This window comes from Sciurus vulgaris (assembly GCF_902686455.1).
Source record: "Sciurus vulgaris genome assembly, chromosome: Y".
NCBI classification, from domain to species: domain Eukaryota; kingdom Metazoa; phylum Chordata; class Mammalia; order Rodentia; family Sciuridae; genus Sciurus; species Sciurus vulgaris.
Window position 1 is genome coordinate 382,321 of NC_136481.1, and position 20,010 is coordinate 402,330.

The 20,010-nt window shown below is 31.9% G+C and overlaps 1 protein-coding gene across 13 annotated transcripts in view; it reads right to left on the reverse strand.

Annotated features, from left to right (window-relative positions):
- LOC306652045 (ubiquitin carboxyl-terminal hydrolase 9X-like) overlaps positions 1-20,010 on the reverse strand; it is a 134,702-nt gene that overhangs the window by 51,732 nt on the left and 62,960 nt on the right. For 12 of the 13 annotated variants that reach the window (XM_079125100.1, XM_079125105.1, XM_079125103.1 and 9 more), the window contains 11 exons: positions 19,858-19,994; positions 18,030-18,178; positions 14,937-15,024; positions 11,860-12,202; positions 10,505-10,600; positions 9,505-9,716; positions 9,121-9,361; positions 8,296-8,445; positions 7,289-7,409; positions 1,982-2,112; positions 1,522-1,800 (listed from right to left, as the gene is read on the reverse strand). In XM_079125100.1, the coding sequence (XP_078981226.1) occupies positions 1,522-1,800; positions 1,982-2,112; positions 7,289-7,409; positions 8,296-8,445; positions 9,121-9,361; positions 9,505-9,716; positions 10,505-10,600; positions 11,860-12,202; positions 14,937-15,024; positions 18,030-18,178; positions 19,858-19,994 (1,947 nt within the window). The remainder of the gene's footprint in view (positions 1-1,521; positions 1,801-1,981; positions 2,113-7,288; positions 7,410-8,295; positions 8,446-9,120; positions 9,362-9,504; positions 9,717-10,504; positions 10,601-11,859; positions 12,203-14,936; positions 15,025-18,029; positions 18,179-19,857; positions 19,995-20,010) is intronic. The other variant, XM_079125096.1, reaches the window with a different exon arrangement.

Below are 20,010 nucleotides of genomic sequence, written 5' to 3' on the forward strand. Positions count from 1 at the left end.
TTTGAGTTTGGAAAGGTGTTAAATACAACTATGAGGTGGGGAAATCAAAAGTGTCTAATATAGATTCTCTAATAAGAGAAATTTAAAACTTTATCTGTCATGCACATAATGTTTATTTTTTTAATCCTGCAACACATATTTGAAGATCTGTTTGCCAGGTTCTAATACAAAGTGCTATTACACAGGAGCTAAAGTGGCAGAAGTGGAAAGTACAGATGTAGAGTATGTTTCACTGAGTTAAAATTTCAGTTAAAATCTCTGGGCTGTTATTTAATCACTTTAGGTCTTGATTTTTCCGTAGAGAACAGAAGATGAGTGGCCCTCCAAATATGGTTATCTCAGTACTTAAATGAGATAAACCTGGTACTAATACATAAGAACTCAATATATTTTGACCATTATTTTCCAGACTCTAACATTCATGCAGTTAGGAATTATGAAGGATTGGGTTCACAATGTACCTCTCACAATACCTGACATATGGAGGATACACAATGTTGAAAAAATAAAATGTTACATATAAAGTTTTAAAGCCACTAACTCAATTTTACTAATGCAATTAAAGTTTATTATTTATATCAACAAAGAACTGTAACACTTCATTTTACATTGAAATTATCTTGAGAGGTAATGTATTACTATTACTGTATTACTATTCTCCAGTTCAACTCAGTAATCTGAGATGAAGAATCAGAAGTGCTCTGAAGGACAAAAATAACTGCTTTTATTCTAGTACTGGTTGAACTGGCTAATCTCTAACCAAAAACTGTTCTAAACATGAAAAGGAATTATGTTAAATAAGGTAGCAGGCATAATATTTGCTCAGGATGGAAAAGTGCTTTCTAAATTTCTAGTCTAAATTTGTACAAAACCTGTATATCCCTCTTTTAACTTTTATTAAAAAAGAAACATTTCAAAGATATATAAAAGTAGAGAAAGGAATGCAAGACACCTTTAATTTACTCATCATCTAAGTTCAATAATTATAACAGATTAAATTTACCTCAACAGTCTTTACTATCCCAGAATTACTTAAAAATCCTTACATCACATATGAAATGCTGTAACATTTAAGTCTTTTGAACAAAGCCACATACTATTTTTCACACTTCAATAAGACTCATGATTATTCCAAAATACTAAATATCTACATAGTATTTACATTTTATTAATTAACATCTCACATATTCCTAAGAATGATATTTGTAAAGATACTAGAAGGATGATAACCAACAGATTTGCAAGTAATGACAGGAAGAGAGGCATGCAATATTCTTCCCCTTTCAATGACATGTCTTTACGTATTTTCAGTTGTGACTTAATAAAAAAAGTCCCTATCTGTGAGATTTAAAACACCTTAAAATCAAAAGGAATATGAAGACTGAAATGCTCTATCAAAGCAGTATAGTTAGAATTTAACCTCTAACTACAAGGTAAATTAATAGGTTATGCAGTTGCCGGGTTTATATTTAAAAATTAAATATGAAAATAAATTTCAAAGTATTTCTTAAAATTTATTACCGGTGTTACAGGTTCTGCACCATCTACAACTGGTTGACAAGCTTCTGCTACAGCTCGAACATGGCCATAGCCAATGGCAGTTAATAACAGTTTGGCTATTTTAAGGGCATTGAAGTAAGCACCTCTACGAGTTTCTGTATCTGTATTTGGTAAGAAGTTACTTCTTATTAGCATACTCAGTACAAGGGGTAAGCCACCACTTTTCAAGAAGTGAAATTGAAAATCTGAAGACATATCAGTCAGAGGTGCACCAGCAGGCATTAACAAAGTATAAACTACCTGAAAAAAAAAAAAAAAAAAAGGGAGACATTTAATTTGTTAAAAAAAAAATTTGATAATACCCATTTCCCTTCTCATAACTATTATGAAATTCTTGACTAAATATTTTCTTCACAATCTTATACATGCTCTTAGTTTTATTGTACATTGTAAAAATTATTTTTGTAAAGAAAAAACAAACCTCTGTCAGGTACAGAACTTGGGAGGCAGAAGGACCAAAGAAGAGTGAGTCAAGAGATGGACCAATGTTGCTTTCTCCAAGATTTGCTTGGTTTAAACAAATAGCTCTTAATTTTTCTATAGTTGTGCTATCTGCAAATAAAAGACAAACTAAAGTAAAACAAAATTTACCTTTGATATCTTAAAGAATATTATCTTAAATATAAAAAAACACTGGTATATCTTGATTAAGTTGAGGTATACAATTAAATATACTGTAAGAGGTGGTCTGGTTCATGATCAACTAGGGCTTTTTAATCATCAATCCCAAACATGAAGGAAATAGCTTCCTATTCAGAAACCTCAATATGTTCTCTTTTATTCTCTTTTTAAAAATTTGTGTTAATTAGATATACATGACAGTAGAATGCATTTATGCACTTTGATGTATCATACACGAATGGAGTATAATTTCTCATTTTTCTGATTATACATGTTATAGAATCACATTGGTCATGCAGTCATATATGTACATAAGTTTCTTTTATTCTCTTGAGACAGAAACAAAACATAACAAAGAACACAGAGAACACACTGAGAAAGTGCAAACAGGAGCTCCTTCTTCAAGCATTTAATAATAATAAGAAAAATAATTCATTTAAAAAAACCGGAAAGGACATGAAACTTTCTCTGAAGAAGATATATGAAGGACTAAGCAAGCACATGAAAAACTGCTCAATATCAGCTATTAAAGAAATACAAATCAAAATCATCACTTCAACACCAAAGGCATAGGATAATCAAATAAAAAATATGTAACAGGTGTTAAGTGTAGACATGAGAAACTGAAACCCTCATATCTTACTAGTAGGAATTTAAAATGGTGCATCCACTTTGGAAGAGTTTGGCATTTTCTCCACTAAGTTAAATACAGTACTATGTTGTTCAGTAATTTTTCACCCTGTTATATAGCAAAGTGCTATATCATTCACTAATTTTTCACCCTGTTATACAGCCAAGAAAATGCAAACATAATTCTGTACCAAAACGTCATACACAATCTTCATAGCAATACTGTTTATAAAATTTAAAAATACAAAAAATTGAAATGTCAACTAATACATGAATGGATAAACACATGGTACCTACTAAGAATGAACTGTTATTATTCAGTTTTAAGAATGGAGGAAATTCTGACAGATTCTACAAACAGGGATGAACTCTAAAAGCAGTACATGAAGTGAAATATTCCGTTACAAGAGTAAAAATACTACACTGTGTGATTTTATTAATATGAGATATAGTGAGTAGTAAAACTTGCAGAAAAGAAGGTAGAATGGTGGTCACCAAGGATAGTAGGTAGGAGAAAGGGGGAACTGTTAGGAGATACAGATTTCTGGTATTGGCGATTACCACAAAATATGACTACACCTATCAGTATTTGTTATGGTTTAGATATGAGTTGTCCCCCAAAAGCTCATGTGTGAAACAATGAATTTTCAGAATTAAAAATAAGTGTGACCTAATCTATGAATTAATCCATTGATACAGTAACTGGACAGCTGACTAGGTAGGTAGGCTATGGTTGGAGAAGTAGATCACTGGGGGTATAGGGATGGGGGGTTACATTTTGCCCCTTTCTACTTCCTGGTTGTAATGTCATGAGTTGCTTTCCTCCACCATGCCCATCTGCCATGAGGTTCTGCCTCACCAAGGGTCCAGAGATATGCAGTCTGCCAACCATGGGCTGTACCACTAAAACCATGAGCCAAAAATAGACTTTTCCTTCTCCACTTGTTCCTGTCAGATCTTTTAGTCATAGCAAAGCAAAAGTTGACTAAAACGGTAGTGAACTGTATACTTATAAATTTATTCTAAAAATTTTCCCAGAGTTAGAGATCAAACCTATGGCCTCATGTATGCTAGCAAAGTACTATCATTGAAGAACTGTACATTTTAGGTCACTTAACTACTGATCTACATTCCCAGCCTATTTTATTTTTATCATGAGTCTCTTGTTAAGTTGCTCAGGGCCTGGCTTATCCTGAGGCTGGCTTTGAACCTATAGTCCTACTGCCTAGACTACCCAGATGCAGGGATTATAGATGTGAGCCATTGCATCTGTATGCTGTTTTTCTTTCTTTTCTTTCTTTCTTTTTTTTTTTAAACCTTTTTGGTAGTTTTCATAAGATAATATTCCTGAGAATCACAGCCTCTGGGTCAGGAGTTTCCTGTTTCTCTCTTTTGTAAGCAAAGTAATAAACGTTCCTTTTCCTTTTTCCCAAAATCATGGCCTCCTTAATGGATTGGTATAGGGAATAAGTGAGTCTGGGACAAAGGACAAACAATGGAGATAATGAAGATAGGGGATGATTTAAAGGGAATTATAACCATAATCCTCCAGAGCACTCCCCATTCTTCCAACCTTTTGCCAAGGCCTCCTTCCTCCAGCAAGGACTTGTTAATGAATGCCTCCTGGGCAGCTCTCTTCCTACACTTTTGGCCACTACATAGGGGGGTTGGTGGAGAAGACATGAGAAGAAAGGAAATCTGTAAAAGGGGCAATACACCCCCACTATCTGGGGCACTAGCTCTGGATCCCCTGTTATCTTTCTTTTATCTTTTAAATAAAACTTCCCACTGGCATTTCGGTGTTCAATCTTCACCACCAGGAGAACAAGGACCAGATCATGACTTTTAAGACCAGATCATTAATTATAAGGGTACAACTTTTGGTAACAAATTTGGTACTCTGCGCAGAAACTGAAAGCAGAACCTGCTCCAGCTTTCTTGGGTAGGCTGGGCTCTCCAAGGGACCAACTTCCATGCTGAGGATGAAAGATGGTTGATAGACTTATTGAGTGCCAAACTGCATGAGAATTAGGAGATGGGTGAGTTTGTCTCAGGAGGAATTAGAGGAGCTACTACTGTGAGTAAAGGCAGGGATTGAGGTACTATCCTAGTAGCTGCCAAAGCTCCTTTTGATTTGGGAAACTACCCACATGACATAGGTTGCTCCATCATAGTCCACTTTTTTTCTTTTCTTTTGATGAGAATATTTTCAAAAAAGTTATGAAAACACTAATTTAGTATTCCTGAATGGAATCTGCTAAAATGTATAGAGCAGACAACCTCTGGTTATGAAACTTGTAAAAGATGTTTAAAGCCATGGTATACTTATCAGCAGGTAGTTTGTAAAATATCAGATGTTACCAAACCAGCAGTATAAATAACAAACTATTTACTCGGTTCATTTAACAAATCATGTGTGAATTCTGTTCCAAAAAAGAATATGGATATATCTTGGCTTGTTTACCACATATAGGTAACTGATGTTCAGCAGTGGTAAATTTTATTATAATTTTTTCAAGCTCAGGGTAAAATAAATTCACAACCACTGTTAAAATCTGAATCGATCTGGTTTAGCTGTGGCTGCAAAGTTGAATGTTTTGTAACAAATTCAACTGAAAATTGTAAGATAGTGCTGATAAATGCAACACAGTACAATAATTTACACAAATGCTGTTTGATTCACAAGTATACACTTTCCATTGATGACAAAAATTAAAACATTTAAGACTGATTTCCATACAATTTATAGAACACGTATTTTTCCCACTGAAACATAAAGGCCCAAGGCATTTACAAACTTCTACAAATGTTCAAAGAAAATCTCCTTTTTTGAAAATGCAATGATCTATGTTACTATGTTTTCATTTAGCTTAAAATCTGTTAAGTGATTAATCTAAAAATAACCACATGACAAAACCTTGAAATTTTGAGGAAAGCAGCAGAGACCAGCATCAACAAAGGAATACTTCCTACTACCTTTATAAGAATAAACATATGCTTTTGAATTCTTTGATGAATAACAAAGTGTTATTCATCTCCCCAAGTACAACACATTATGAAAAACCAGTCTTAAGTATAGTTTGAATTTTGCTCATAAAAATTCATTTTTTCTTGCTAAATAAATACCTAATGAGGTATTTTTGACTTAAAAAATATTTACTATTTGGCTCTTTATAGAGTAAGTTTTTAGTGCCTTTTCTCTGAAGAACATTACTAAAACTGGTAAAACCTGAGGAAAGATGAAACTTGAATATGATCAGTGGATCTGATGGCAGAAATGTATCAACTCAATTTTTCAATGTTTACAACACTGTTATCTGGGAAAATACATTCCTGAGTGAAAGAACATCAAACCAACCAATTATTTTCATAAAATTTAATAATGAGACTTTGTATTTTCTTTTCTGTAATTTTGTGATTACTTCAATACACTAACACATGGTTTGTGGATCAGAAGGATTAGAAAACAAATGATATCAGAAACATTTAATACTGCTTGTAAAAAAAAAAAAAAAAGCCAACTTTAATAAAAAGTCTTGAAAATAATAGAATAAAAATCAACTAAGAGATCAACAAAACCAGCCAAAGAAACTAAAAAAAGAATGTAGACAAGTCAAAGATTAAGAAAAATTAGACTTGAGTTAATCTAACCACTACATTAAAAAACATACAAAAATTTCAAAAAAACAATGAAAAAAACATGAGCAAAGCAAAATATAAATGCCAAACTGAAGAAATAAATTGTTCAACTGACTAAATCCTCTGAGGATATATAATAAATATGACAAAAAATTCCAAAGTACTTGGACATGAGATTTCAGAACTCACGGGTTAAACAGAAAGCCAAACTCATAACCATAATGAGAGACTGTATGGCATTTCAGCTAAGTAACATCCTAAAAAAATAAAAACCTTTTATTTCATACACACAATTTTTTGCAGGTAAGCTTCAGCAAAATGACTCAGAAATGTCTCAAGATTAAGAGCACAATAAAATAATTACATGACAAAACCCCAAAATACTGAGGGAAAAAGCTAAGGAACAGAATTAAAAAAGGAATTCTTGCATCTGACTTGATAAGAATAGACAGGAACTTTGAACCCTAATAAAGCAGAGAAGTAAGAAGTTCCACATTGCCTAGGGACAAAATGGTATATGCAAGAATAAAAGTCAAGAGTTAAACATTTCTCTGAAATAACAATGGAGAATCAGAATGGCTAAAGCGAAAGATTGTTCTTCATTTGAGCAGATGAAGAAACCCAACTTTATATTTCATACAGTATGCTCCAAAATATTTTTCCCATTTGTGGAAAAACTTTCACCTTATTTGTGTGGAAGACACATGATAAATACCACACACTATTCCACAAAGCATATTTGAACTTGAAACAATTTATTACTATTCCCTGCTAGTGTACTTATCAGAATTTCTTACTGTTAGAGGAGGGAGTTAGATTGGATGGACAATTTACTAACCTGGTGGCATCAGTTTCATAAGTACTCTTGCTCCATCTCTAAGAAAAGGCATATTCAGGCTGCAACCTAAGTCTGCAACTTGCCAAAGAAAAGATATATACCTGGGATGCAGCGACATTATCTAGAACATAGAATGTATAAAATACTAACCTGTAAATCATGCCCAGAAAAGGTTATTAGCAAAAACTTATCTAGTCACCGTCCCCAAAATGTGTTTTTACTGATCACTCTTCACGTGTCAGAGACTTCCTGAAATAACATGCCTTCATCTTTTCACTTTTATAAATGCATTCATTTTAAATTTTTAATATGCAAACAAGCACATCATTTATTGTTTCCTTAGATACTTTGAGTATTTGTGACAGTTATTCTGTAAATTATAGTTTCACAAGTTATTCAGATGCTATGTAAATAAAAGGCACTTTATCCTTGAGGAGTTATATTCCTAATTTAACTGTTTTAGAACCTAAGTCTTTTTGACACATTAAGTGGCTGGTGCAATTGAAAAATCTACCAATTCTTAAAAAGATTGGAGCAGAGAAAGGCTAAGAAAGATAAGAATTGTTTTATTTTTCTACCATTTTTTTTTTTAAATTGGTGCATTAAAGTTGTACAGAAGGTGCAGTAAATTGTTATATATTCATATACTTTAAACAACATAATATGATTTAGTCAATGGGAGTTTTTTTTAAAGCTATGAGATATAATTATTAAGAATCTGAGAAAAATACTAGGTCACATATTTCTTTAAGACAATTTCTAAAGAAAAGACAGAGTAATATTTTCTAGTTATAAGTTTAATAGTATAATCAAATTATAGCTAATTTGAGGTATGTCATTTTATAAATTCCAACAATTAAGGAGGCCACTCAGGAGTTAACAGCAAACTGTCCACTTATTTGACACTTGACCAATCTGTGAAATTATAAGCTCCTCAGAAATATTCCACACATTTTATCATTTTCCCCCCAAAAGAATGTGATCCCTTTTATCCAGTAGTTACTCACCACCCCAGGCAAACAACTTTCTACTTCTGGATTGGGACTATTACTGTAGTGATTACAATGGTTTCCAGGGGATCCAGATGAAGAATCAGAAGAGCTATCAGGACTTGAAGGCAGGTTGGAGTTTATTTGTGTAAGTTTGGCTGTAATTAGCTAAAAATGGTAATATATTTAGTGGTAAAAATCAAAGAAAATACTTTTACAAAATTCAGAATCTAGAACTAAGAAAAGACTATCTTGGGCTTTTTATTTCTTAAAAAACAACAAAATTCCCAAACTAAAAAAACCCACATAAACCAACTTAAAAAGTACTATCTATGTTAACATAACTGCTTGTATGATCTTCCCTTAATTATCCTTGAAGGATTGGTTCTAGTCCCTCAAATTATGAATACCAAGATCTATATATGCTGGTCCCTTACATAAATCAAAGTAGTATCTGCATAAAACCTACCATATCCTCTGTATTTTAAGTCATCTCTAAAGTCCTTATAATAACTTATACAACGTAAATGGAATGTAAGAGTTGCTATACTGTTGTTTACGTAATAATGTAAAAAAGTTTGTACATGTTCTGTTTAAAATAGATGCCATTTTTTCTTTAATACTTTCATTCATTATTGGATGAATCTGCAAATATGCAACCCCTAACTATAGAGAGAAACTGTTATTTCCTCTACTGGAAGTTCTGTGACATCTATCTTATTTGAAGGTATAGCCTAGATATCAATACAGAAACATCCATATAATAGTTAAATGTCATACACTTTTACTGATAATAAAAAACTGAAAATTGTGGATGAATATTTAAAAATTATATGTACTTACTGATTTATCTTTTAGGTTTAATTGTCCAATTAGCTTTCTATCATCTTCAGAATCTATCAGTTCACCACCTACAAACAGTTCAATTTTTGTATGGGCTACATTGGCTTTAATACGATTGAGAATACTTCGTCGTACTGAACCAACTGTATCATTTGTATGAGACAATATGTCCAAATCATCAACTTGTCTGCCTTGGTTTGGAAATCGAACTGTGATAGAGAGGTGTTTACCACGAAATGCTCTGGGGGGGAGAAAAAAAAAAAAAAATCCAGAAATAAAATCTCAAATTCATTTACTTCTTAACTAATATATCATTGCGTTCCTAGTTTTAAGTCTAAGAAAATATAAAGTAATTGCAAATTAGCAGATCAGTCTCTCACAAACCTTGACATAGGTAGAATCATTCTTTCCCCATGATAATCGTTATCACATTCATTTATGTACTCCCTTAGGACAGTTAATACTCGAACCATTCGAATGGCTTCCTGTCTTGCACAATTAATATTGTCTTTGTCACCATCCAAAACACTTAATGTATCGTATGATGCTTTCAATCGATCAAAACAAGATTGAATGAAGTCTTCGTGTATAACCACCTTTAAATAACGGGCCAAATAAAGACAGTTCAAGTTGCTTACAATTTAATTGCACAATATTAATCTAAGAAAGGCAGTGAAATTTTAATAGATAACTCCCAACGATGATCACAACTAACGAATAATAAAATACAAGGTTCCTAAAAAGAACTTGATAACAGGGGCTGCAGTCGTGGCTTGTTGGCAGAGCCACGTGCCTAGCACATGTGAAAAACTGGGTTGGATTCTCAGCACCACATATAAATAAATGAATAAAGTAAAGGTCTATCAACATCTTTTTTTTTTTTGGGCGGGGTGGGGGGAGGTGCTGGGGATCGAACCCAGGGCCTTGTGCTTACGAGGCAAGCACTCTACCGACTGAGCTATCTCCCCAGCCCCTATCAACATCTTAAAAAAAAAAAAAAAAAAAAGAACTTGATAACATAAAATACACCACTTATTTTCTAAACCAAGCAAAACAAAAAACCCCAAATCACACCAAAGCAAACCAATCTCTGGACTATGAGTTCAGATGCAAATCAAATTTAATTTTTTTGGCAATTTCAACATATAACAACTAAAAATTACATTCAAAATGATTCCAGTCACCTAATATTAATTATCATGCCACTATTCCTTTGTTGGCAATGTACAGGGATAAATGTGGATTAAATACTTGCCAACTGTTTTTAAAATAAAAGTCAAAAAAACTAATTTCTAGATAATTCTAAGTTAAAAGCTTAGCATACTAACCACATAAATATTTTAACCTAATGGCAGTAAAGGTTTTTATGCACTTCAGTTCTTACCTGATTGACCTGTAATCTGGGGCCAAGGTTTGTGTATATCTCTTTAAGAAGATCTATAGCTCTGCTGGCAATATCATCATTACTCTGAATCACAACCTAATTCCAAAAAAGATTACAACAGTAACACCACTGAAGATATATTTTAATTTGGTACTTAAATCCAAATCATGCTCTCAATTTTTTCAAAAATTTAAGGATAAACTGATTTTAAAACAAATGAAATCTAAAGTAATGTAAAATTAAATTAAAAAACTAAAGAGATTCATACAAAGTACAAATTTTCTGTACAGTAAAAACAAAAGGACACAAAATACTCTGATCAATACCACTTAGCAATCTGTTAGCCAACTTGGGAAGTTTATAAGTGGCAGAAATACAAGCAAAATGTCCAAGAAATTTTATTTAACATAATACTCTATATTACCCTACCTCCTGTCACAACCTCCTGAAACTTTTGTAAATATTTATCAATTCTAATAAATGAGAAGTTTTCTTAAACTATGTTTTGAATTCCTGTGATTTTTCAAGAATGATCTTTTAAGAAGTTCAATACAGATAAAAGGGGAAATAAAGGGAAAAGCAAGACTTCTTTTTTCACTTTTACTAGCTTTCTATCATTTATTCAAAGTTACATTTCAAGTTAAAACAGCTTAAAAAACTAATTTCAGTGGAACAATAAGAAATATCTTAATATAAGAGCTTAGATGTTAAAAGAAGGCAATGAGATGTATTTGTACCATCAATGTGGAAGGTTAATTTTATCTAGCATATATTATTTTCTCTGAGTTTATTTATAATAATAATTTATGTATTTAAATAAATCAAGTTAAACTGTCAGTAAAGTACTATTTTTTAAACCCTTCCTAATAATAGTCATCTATTTGTTTATTGTGGCATTAAATGAATTTTAAAAACCTCAAAATGAATTTACCATTTTAAATGAAAGTGAGAGAGAGAATTTTCTGGGGAGGGTAAAAAATTGATAGACACACATCTGCAGGGCTGGGGATATAGCTCAGTTGGTAGAGTGCTTGCCTGCTCAAGACCCTGGGTTCAATCCCCAGCACCACACCAAGTTGGGGGAGGAAATACATCTACAAAAGTTGGTGTGTCTTAAGTGATGACCATCAGTGGTAAACAGAAGAAAGGGGGGAAAAAAAAGGGGGTGGGGATTTGTATGATGAATAGAAGGTACATAACAAGAAGCTAAAGATAAATAACTACCTTCCTTATTTCTTCTGTAAGAATCAAAACTACATAAAAGATGTTTAATAAAAATATGATTTCATGAATTGAAAAAAACAAAAACCTAAGCTACAATGTTTACAAACAAAAGTTACTATTTGTTTACTTACCCTCCAAAGGTAGTCCAATCCTATTAATTCTAGGTCATCCATCATATAGGCTCTTCTTTTTGCTATTAGTTTCCCTTCTCGACAATTAACAGCTTTGAAGAATCTTTCAAAACACTTTATTCCATTTTCCGTTAATAAAGAAGGATCAAGTTGAAGCACATTGCTTTCAAAGAAGTCCTTATTGATATCAGGATCTAAGTCTGGTTCATCCCCCATTAATTTGGAATACCACTTAAAACAGGCTTCACGATCACTAAGATAAACTGCATTCTGTGCTAAGCACTTCCATATTTGCTTTGCCTGGGGAGCACAGAGCCATAGCTGGCCATCCTTTAATAAAAATCTTGAAAAAATATAAATGAACTAATTAGTAGTCACATAACTTTATCCTCAAAAGCAAGTTATTATTATTTTTAAAAACATATGTTTAGTTGTAGATGAATACAATACTTATTTATTTGTATGTCATGCTGAGGATTGAACCTAGTGCCTCACACAAGCTATATTCAAGGCAAACACTCTACCACTGGGCTACAGCTCTAGCAAGTTTTTCAATATGCGTAAAATAACACACATTGTATTTTAGTCACATCTTAAAACGTAATAATTCTTTCAAAAGTATTCATTTCCAGATAGGTGGTTAAACCTGTCTGGAATTAAATGCCAGCTATTAATTCATTTATTTAAAAATCATCTATTAGGTCACCACAAAGTGCCAGCAAATTTGTCAGGTAATGTGACACTTTTGTTTTATCTTCAGAAAGCTCAAAATTTTTAAACAAGATATTGATTTAGTTCCCTATCTGTATAGTTTTCTTGTAAAATGAGGGATTACACTAAGTGACTTTCAGAAATAGCTCTTAATTTTTAAAGAATTAAAACTGCTCAAAATTTCTACATTTCTGAAAACACTTCACTCATGCCTGGTCGTATTTAACAAAAATAAACTACATATAATTTAAACTTATTTCTATGTCAGTAATTACTAGTATGCTTATCAATATTCAATGATGTCCTCTAGATTTTAGTTTTACAACTGAATAATAATTGAGGTGAGATTCTGCTTTACGTAGTCTTTTTCCCAAACAGATTCAGATTATTCTGGTATTCTTTTACCCACTGTGCTTACTTCTCTGAATGACAAGTGAAAGAAAAGCTTATTTCAATCAGAATCTTAATTTTATATTTAAAATTAACAAAATCATGGTAGATTTATGTCTAAGAGCATATGGTATATTTTTTAACATCAGTAGGTTCCTTCTTTTGAATCCCTAATTACAATGCCTGAATTAGGGCAAATTCCAAAGAAAGATATATTCAAAGAGATAATTTAAATGTATTTGATAACACATAGAAAACATAGAAAAATGGTATATAAACATTTTGATGTGGGTAAACATTCACTTTTAGGGTGGAATGGTCACTAACAGACCCTTAGGTCTGAAGAGGACCCTCTAGTTTTTAGTTCTATTCAATTCCTCCAACCTAACTTATAAATGAGCAAACTGAGAGACAGAATGATTAAATACAGTAGTTTGCAAGTAACGCTTAGTTTAGGTAAAGTTTGAAAAATCACTTAAAGAGACTTTCAATTCAGACAGAGAAAATGGGTAGTCTCATTGTCAAGTACCAGATGTGTTTCAAATTATTCTCCCCAATTTGAATACCAATTTCCTTATTAAATGCAAATAATGCTAACTTCACAAGGTTGCCATGATGTTTAAAGCAATGACAGGCCAAATGTACATAAATATTACCTCTTCGGTTTTTTTCTCTTTAATACACTGTATTGCATTAAACAAAATGGCAACCATGGAAGATTTTCTCATCCTAAACTTTACTTACAAGAATAGATAAATCCTAATTCATTTTTTTGTTTCAATAAGCTTAAGGAAAACAATACATTCTTACAAAAAATAATGGATCGACAGCTGGGGATGCATAAAGCCCTGGGCTCAATCCCCAGTACTTGCAAAACAAACAAATAAAACAAAACAAACAATCCAACCATGCCAAAACAATGAATCACTCTGGGAGAGGTTTTCAGTATGGAGAGGCAGGTCTTTTTTCTAAGTTGTTAATGAAAAAAAAAAAAAAAAAAAAAAAAAAAAAAAAGACTTCAAAAAATACCTGAAGAAAATGACAACAGAATTTGTCTCAAACAAATAATATATCTGTTAACCTGGCAGAACATAAAATTGTTTAAAGTAGCCAATGTCATTCTTAATAGAAAATGGGATACATGTTCAAATAAATATTCCCCCACAAATAATAATCTGGTTCAAGAGAAAAGAGCAATACCTCATAAAGAAAGATTCCCCAAAGTTAATATAGGTAAAAATAAAAGATTTTATGAAAGATGAATAGTTTGGGCATTTTTCCTTAGCATACTATGTTTCAAATACAGTTTGTTATGGTAACTGCATTCCTAAGAAATGTTCATTCAAGGCACACACACATGAAACTCAAGCCAGTAAAATCTAAGGATCATTGAGCAAATTAGTGCTTAGCTTCCACTTAAAGTACAGATAATCCTTATGTGATATCATGTTACTATATATAACTTTCAGATTGCTGTGTGTACTGATAGAATACACACAGCTTCAAGTTACACAAGCAATTCAGACACATTAGCTATTGATAGCAGTGTTAAATGATTATTTTATCCTATATTTAAGTGTATTATAAATATATTAAGAATAAAAAGAATTCTCACACAAATATAAACTACACTGACAAATTTTAATTAATTAATTAATTAATTAATTGGTGGTGCTGGGGATTGAACTCAGGGCCTTAGACATGCAAGGCAAGCACTTTTACCATTGAGTCACATTCCCGACCCTCCACTGAAAAATTTTAAATGTATTTTCTACCAAAATTCCAAAGAAAGATATATTCAGAGATAATTTAAATGTATTTGATAACAAACACATAGAAAATATAGAAAAATGGTACATAGACATTTTGATGTGGGTAAACATTCACTTTTAGGGTGGAATGGTCACTAAGAAAGACTTAAGTTAACTGTATTGTTTGTGCCTTAAAGAGAACATCACTAATTCTTTAAAACAAACCTAAGGAAGTTAAGTCGTTCTTGGACTTCTTGAACATGACTGTATCTACTTCCAAGTCTCACAGTTTGTGGGTCATAGGTTTCATGGTCTGCAAATAAACGAAAAATATGAATTATACACGTATTTATCTACATCAAGCTAACTTTAGCCAAAAGAAATGTCGATAATCATTTTCATGCATAGGAAGTATGTAGAAAGGAAATCTACATACTGTCAACATATTCAATTTTTACAAAGTCAAAAGAAAATCTAATCTACTGAATATAATAAAGGACTGTGGTAGTCCCTCAATAAATTCTTTTATTGAATTAAAATCTGTCATTTATCTTATTTTTATTTGTTCTTATTAGTTATACATAAGTATTCTGAAATATATCCATAAGAAGTGTAACTTCCCATTCTTCTGATTGTACATGATGTGGAATTGCAATGGTTGTGTGTTCACATATGCACGTAGGAAAGTAATGTCCAATTCATTCTACTACATCTTTCCCATTCCCATTTCCCCTCTCTTCCCTTTTTTCCCCTTTTTCTAATCCAAAGTATTTCTGATCTTCCCTACCCCATCTCCTTATTGTAATTTAGCATTTGCATATCAGAGAAAACATTTGGACTTTGATACTTCAGGACTGGATTATTTATTGAATTTTTGAAGTTATTAAACAATGAATCTCAATCATCAGGCTATGAATGTTACTTCAGTTTAGTTTAGTTATCTGAAAAGAATCTTCCCTTCCATTATGAGTGTATATGTAGATAAACAGGCAAAGTACAGGTTAAAAATTGTTTCTCAGGTATTAAATCAATAAGTGTTTCATCATACAGTGGGTTAAAAAGTCTTGTTTTTGATTAAAAAAAGAAAAGAAATTAAAAGCATCCATTGTCATAAAAATAGTGAATAGATGTTTTGTGAATGTTTTGAGATGCTTTATTCAAAAGGTAGAATTCAACTAAAAGATCTGCCCCAGCAGAGGAGTTTTGTTTTAAAGACTTTTATTCCAAAACTAGTAAGCAAGGGTTAAAAAAAAAAAAATCATTTAATGCTTCTTCAGTAACAGATTCTGGTATTTCTTATAATACATCTCCTGGACTTTGTAAAAATTTCCATTCTGATATCAAAGAATGTGAGAGTACATACTGAAATATGTAAATGTACCCAAGTTTTCAAAATGCCCAACATTTCTTGTATCTGAAATTCTAGACTTGACAATGCTTTTTATTCTACATACATGAGCATATGTCAAGAAACCTAAAAACTTCATTGTACACTTCCATAAAAGACATCAATTGCACCAAAGCCCAGGACCTCAAAAGGTTTTCTTATAAGACAATAATAACATTGTTACAAATTTTCTCTTTTTCTCAGGGAAATAAACTTTAAACAGGAACACATTAGCTGCTTTTTCTTTCTTTTTTTTTTTGGGTGGTGCATGGGGATTAAACTCAGGGCCTATGTGCTTACAAGGCAAGCATTCTACCAACTGAGCCATATCCCCAGCCCTGCTTTTTATTTCTTTTATAGAGTTTGTATCAAAGTCCCCCTACTCTTTAATTTGCTAGTGTATGTCCAGGAGGGACTATGGGAGAGATGTATAAAACTTTTTACTTTGCTGTAACTTCAAACGTGTAAGACAAAAATCATAAAAAGTAACCATTCCTTATCCAGATCCATTAATATTTATTTACCCACTTCCCCCACCTACTTACCTCTATTTACTTCTCAATCTTCAGTACTAAGGATAAACCCAGGAGTATTCTACTACTGAATGAATCTGTGATCCTCCTGATTAGCTAGGATTATAGGCATGTACCATGGGAGCATGGCCATTTAAAAAAATAAAACCATTTTACTAATGTCATACAACTACTATGTTTTCCTTCATTAAATTCAATGATGAATGAAATGCATTAAATTTAGGAATACATTTTTTAAAATGCTAATTTCAGTGATTTGGCAGGCTAAAAATGAAGGATTGCAAGTTTGTGATCAACCAAAGATGGGGGAAATAAAAAAAGTAATGCTAAGGCCTTCTACATTGTTCTCAAAAGTCAGAATGTCGGTTTGTTTCATTTTTGATTACTTGTTACTTGATATCAAATATTTAGGGTGTAAGTAAAACCTGATTAAATGGGCAGAGGATATTTAATGAAGCTAAAATGCACATGTGCTGTTTATCCAGAATGCCATATTAGCAAATGGTCTTTATTTATTGATGATATCATTCAAAATACAGATGGTACCACAAAAACAAAAAATTATCACTGCAGTTAATATGCAATAGGCTCTACTTCTGAAAAAGATCTTTTCTGGCAGACACCTTGAAGGCTTTTTATCTTCCAGAAGAACTTAAGACATACCCAAGTAAATAATATGTTTCTCTTACCAGTTCTGGCTGTTCTTGGTGAGGAGGAAAAAAAAAAAAAAAAACAAAAAACAAACACAAGATTACATGCCAGTATTGACTTGTCTGTCCAACCACTCTTAGAAAGAACATTCAAAAGTGATTGAAGGGAGCGAGGAATGGTGGCAAATGCTTGTAATTTCAGTGACTTGGGAGGCTGAAGCAGGACAGTGAGCTCAAAGTCAGTCCCAGCAACTTAGAAAGACCCTGTCCCCCCATAAAAAATAAAAATACTAATGGCTGGCAATGTGGCTCAGTAGTTAAGTGCCCCTGGGTTTAATCTCTGATACCAAATATCAAGTGATAAAAACTGTCATGATTATGCACATAGATTTTTTTTCATATTATTCCCTAACCAATGGAGTATGCTATTTACATAGAATTTATACTGCAGTAGGTATCATTAAAAAATTAAAGATGATTTAAAGTTGGTAGGATGTGTGTTGGTAAAATACAGATTCTATGCTATTTTGTATAAGAAACTCAATACTCAGAATTTTGTTAATTGTAGTGGGTACAGGAACCCAGTTATTCAGATACCAGACAAATGTACAACTTTTAAAACCACTCCTTTCCCTTTTTCTCCTTTATAAATATATATGTTGACATTTGAGCTAATTAACATTAGAACAAAATGAAAAATCTGGGAAGCTTATTGATTCCTCAGTTAATTTCATTTTATCTTACATACCTCTAGCGTATAGTTCTATGTGCTTCATGTAAGCTGCAAGATTCTCTGCTACTAAAGTAACTAAGGCATAATTGTGCTGAAGTTGGTTGATTAAATCATGGCGATAAAAAACATGAGGACTTCGCTGAGCTTGACTGAAATGAGAAGAACTTAACAATATAATTAGGCAAATGAAAATTGTGGTATTGCGTATTCAAAGTAAATTCTACACACCACATGAATATTATATTTCTAACATAATATATGGCCAACATCCTCCCTTTGATTAAAAAATATAATGCAAAAAAGAATAATCCATGCCTCAAAAACAGTATTTCAATATTATTATTCTACATGACAACTATCTGGCAATAGTCTTCAATTTACTGTTGTCAAAAGCAAATATGTTCTATAATCAAGAACAGTACCCAGGAGTTGGGGATATAGTGCAATTCTAGTCCTTGCCTACCCTGCACAGAGCTCTGGGTTTCATTCTTAGCATTACATACGAGATATAAAACAAAAGTGAGTAACAGCCATTCTAAGTGCATTATGAAATAAATACTGGTATTAAACCAGTTTTGCCATTGGATGCAAAATAAAAATTCTTCCTATTTTGCCATTTTCAATTAAACTAAACAAGTCCTTGCAATTATTATTCTACAGGTGATGAAGTCACCATCCTTGGAAAAGTATTACTACTGCATCCATCTGCAACAGAAAATAAATGTTTGATGAAGACAAAAAAAAATTTGGTGGGTAAAACAACCAAAATGTCCTTCATAAATGAACACTATATATTTTTTGTAGTGTTTCTCTCCATGAAATTTTCTTATTTTATATTTTTTTCAAGCACTCAAAAGATGATTAAAATTCAACCTGAAAAATTATTAAAAAAATTATACTTTAAACTTCTAACAGGAACTTAATTTGAAGGCATAAGTTTATCAATTTTGAGATCAAAAGAATATTATTGGCAATCATGTAATTATCTTAAACAGAAGAAAATGTCTTTATAAGGTTAAAGAACTTGATATAGCTACTTAGACAATCTCAAAACTGACTAGTTAAGTAGGCATGGTAATTGTACTGTGAATATTCTTGTTGTAACATGGTTTTCTCCATGTTAATTTTCCATTCATGTTATTAATTTCAAATACATTGCAAGAAAAAAAGGATAAATTATTCCAATAATCACAAATTAGCAACTGAGATTGTACATTTAAATTAACTACAAAATCCAGCTAAAATAAAGAGTAATAAACAAGTTTTTTAAACAAAATTTTGTCATTTTTCATAATTTAAATTCATTTGTAGTAAACCTGTGAAACTTAAGTTTAAAATTCAAGAAAGTTGTTTTAATCTCATGTTGGAAAGCGGTATCCCCTACTACCCCACATATAAAGTTAATAACAGTGCTGAAAATATTTGATAAATCATTTAGGCAAATGACAATGACTGTATAAAATATTACCAGGTGGGACTACAATCAACAGTTAAGTGTAGAAAAAGAGTCAAAGGGCAGAATAAAATTAAGAAGTGAGATAAAGATGCAAGCTATCAGAATGTCTGGTACAACTGTTAAATGTCAAAGATACTTTTGAACTAAGAAGCAGGACTTTGGCTATAGTACTTCATTGCTTACAGAATATTGGAACTATCACAAAAAATCTGTTATAAAGGGACTGAATACAACCAAAGACCCTTAGTTTGTTCCAAATAAACTTTTTTCTATGCTTTGTTTTTCAACTCTAGTTTTCTTTTTTTTTTAAATTTGTTTTTATTGCTACCCTATTTTCAACAAAATATATAACAAAAATAAGAAAGCTTTTGGTATTTAAAATCTTACCTCAAATTTTGAGGTGCTTCACCAAACAAACTACAAATCTCTCTTATTTGTTTCAGGGCAGGAATTACCCACTTGTCATTCGTGCGGAGTTCTTCTATAAAGCGATCTATCCACTGGATCTTTTGTGTGTCTCGATCCTTACATACATAAAAA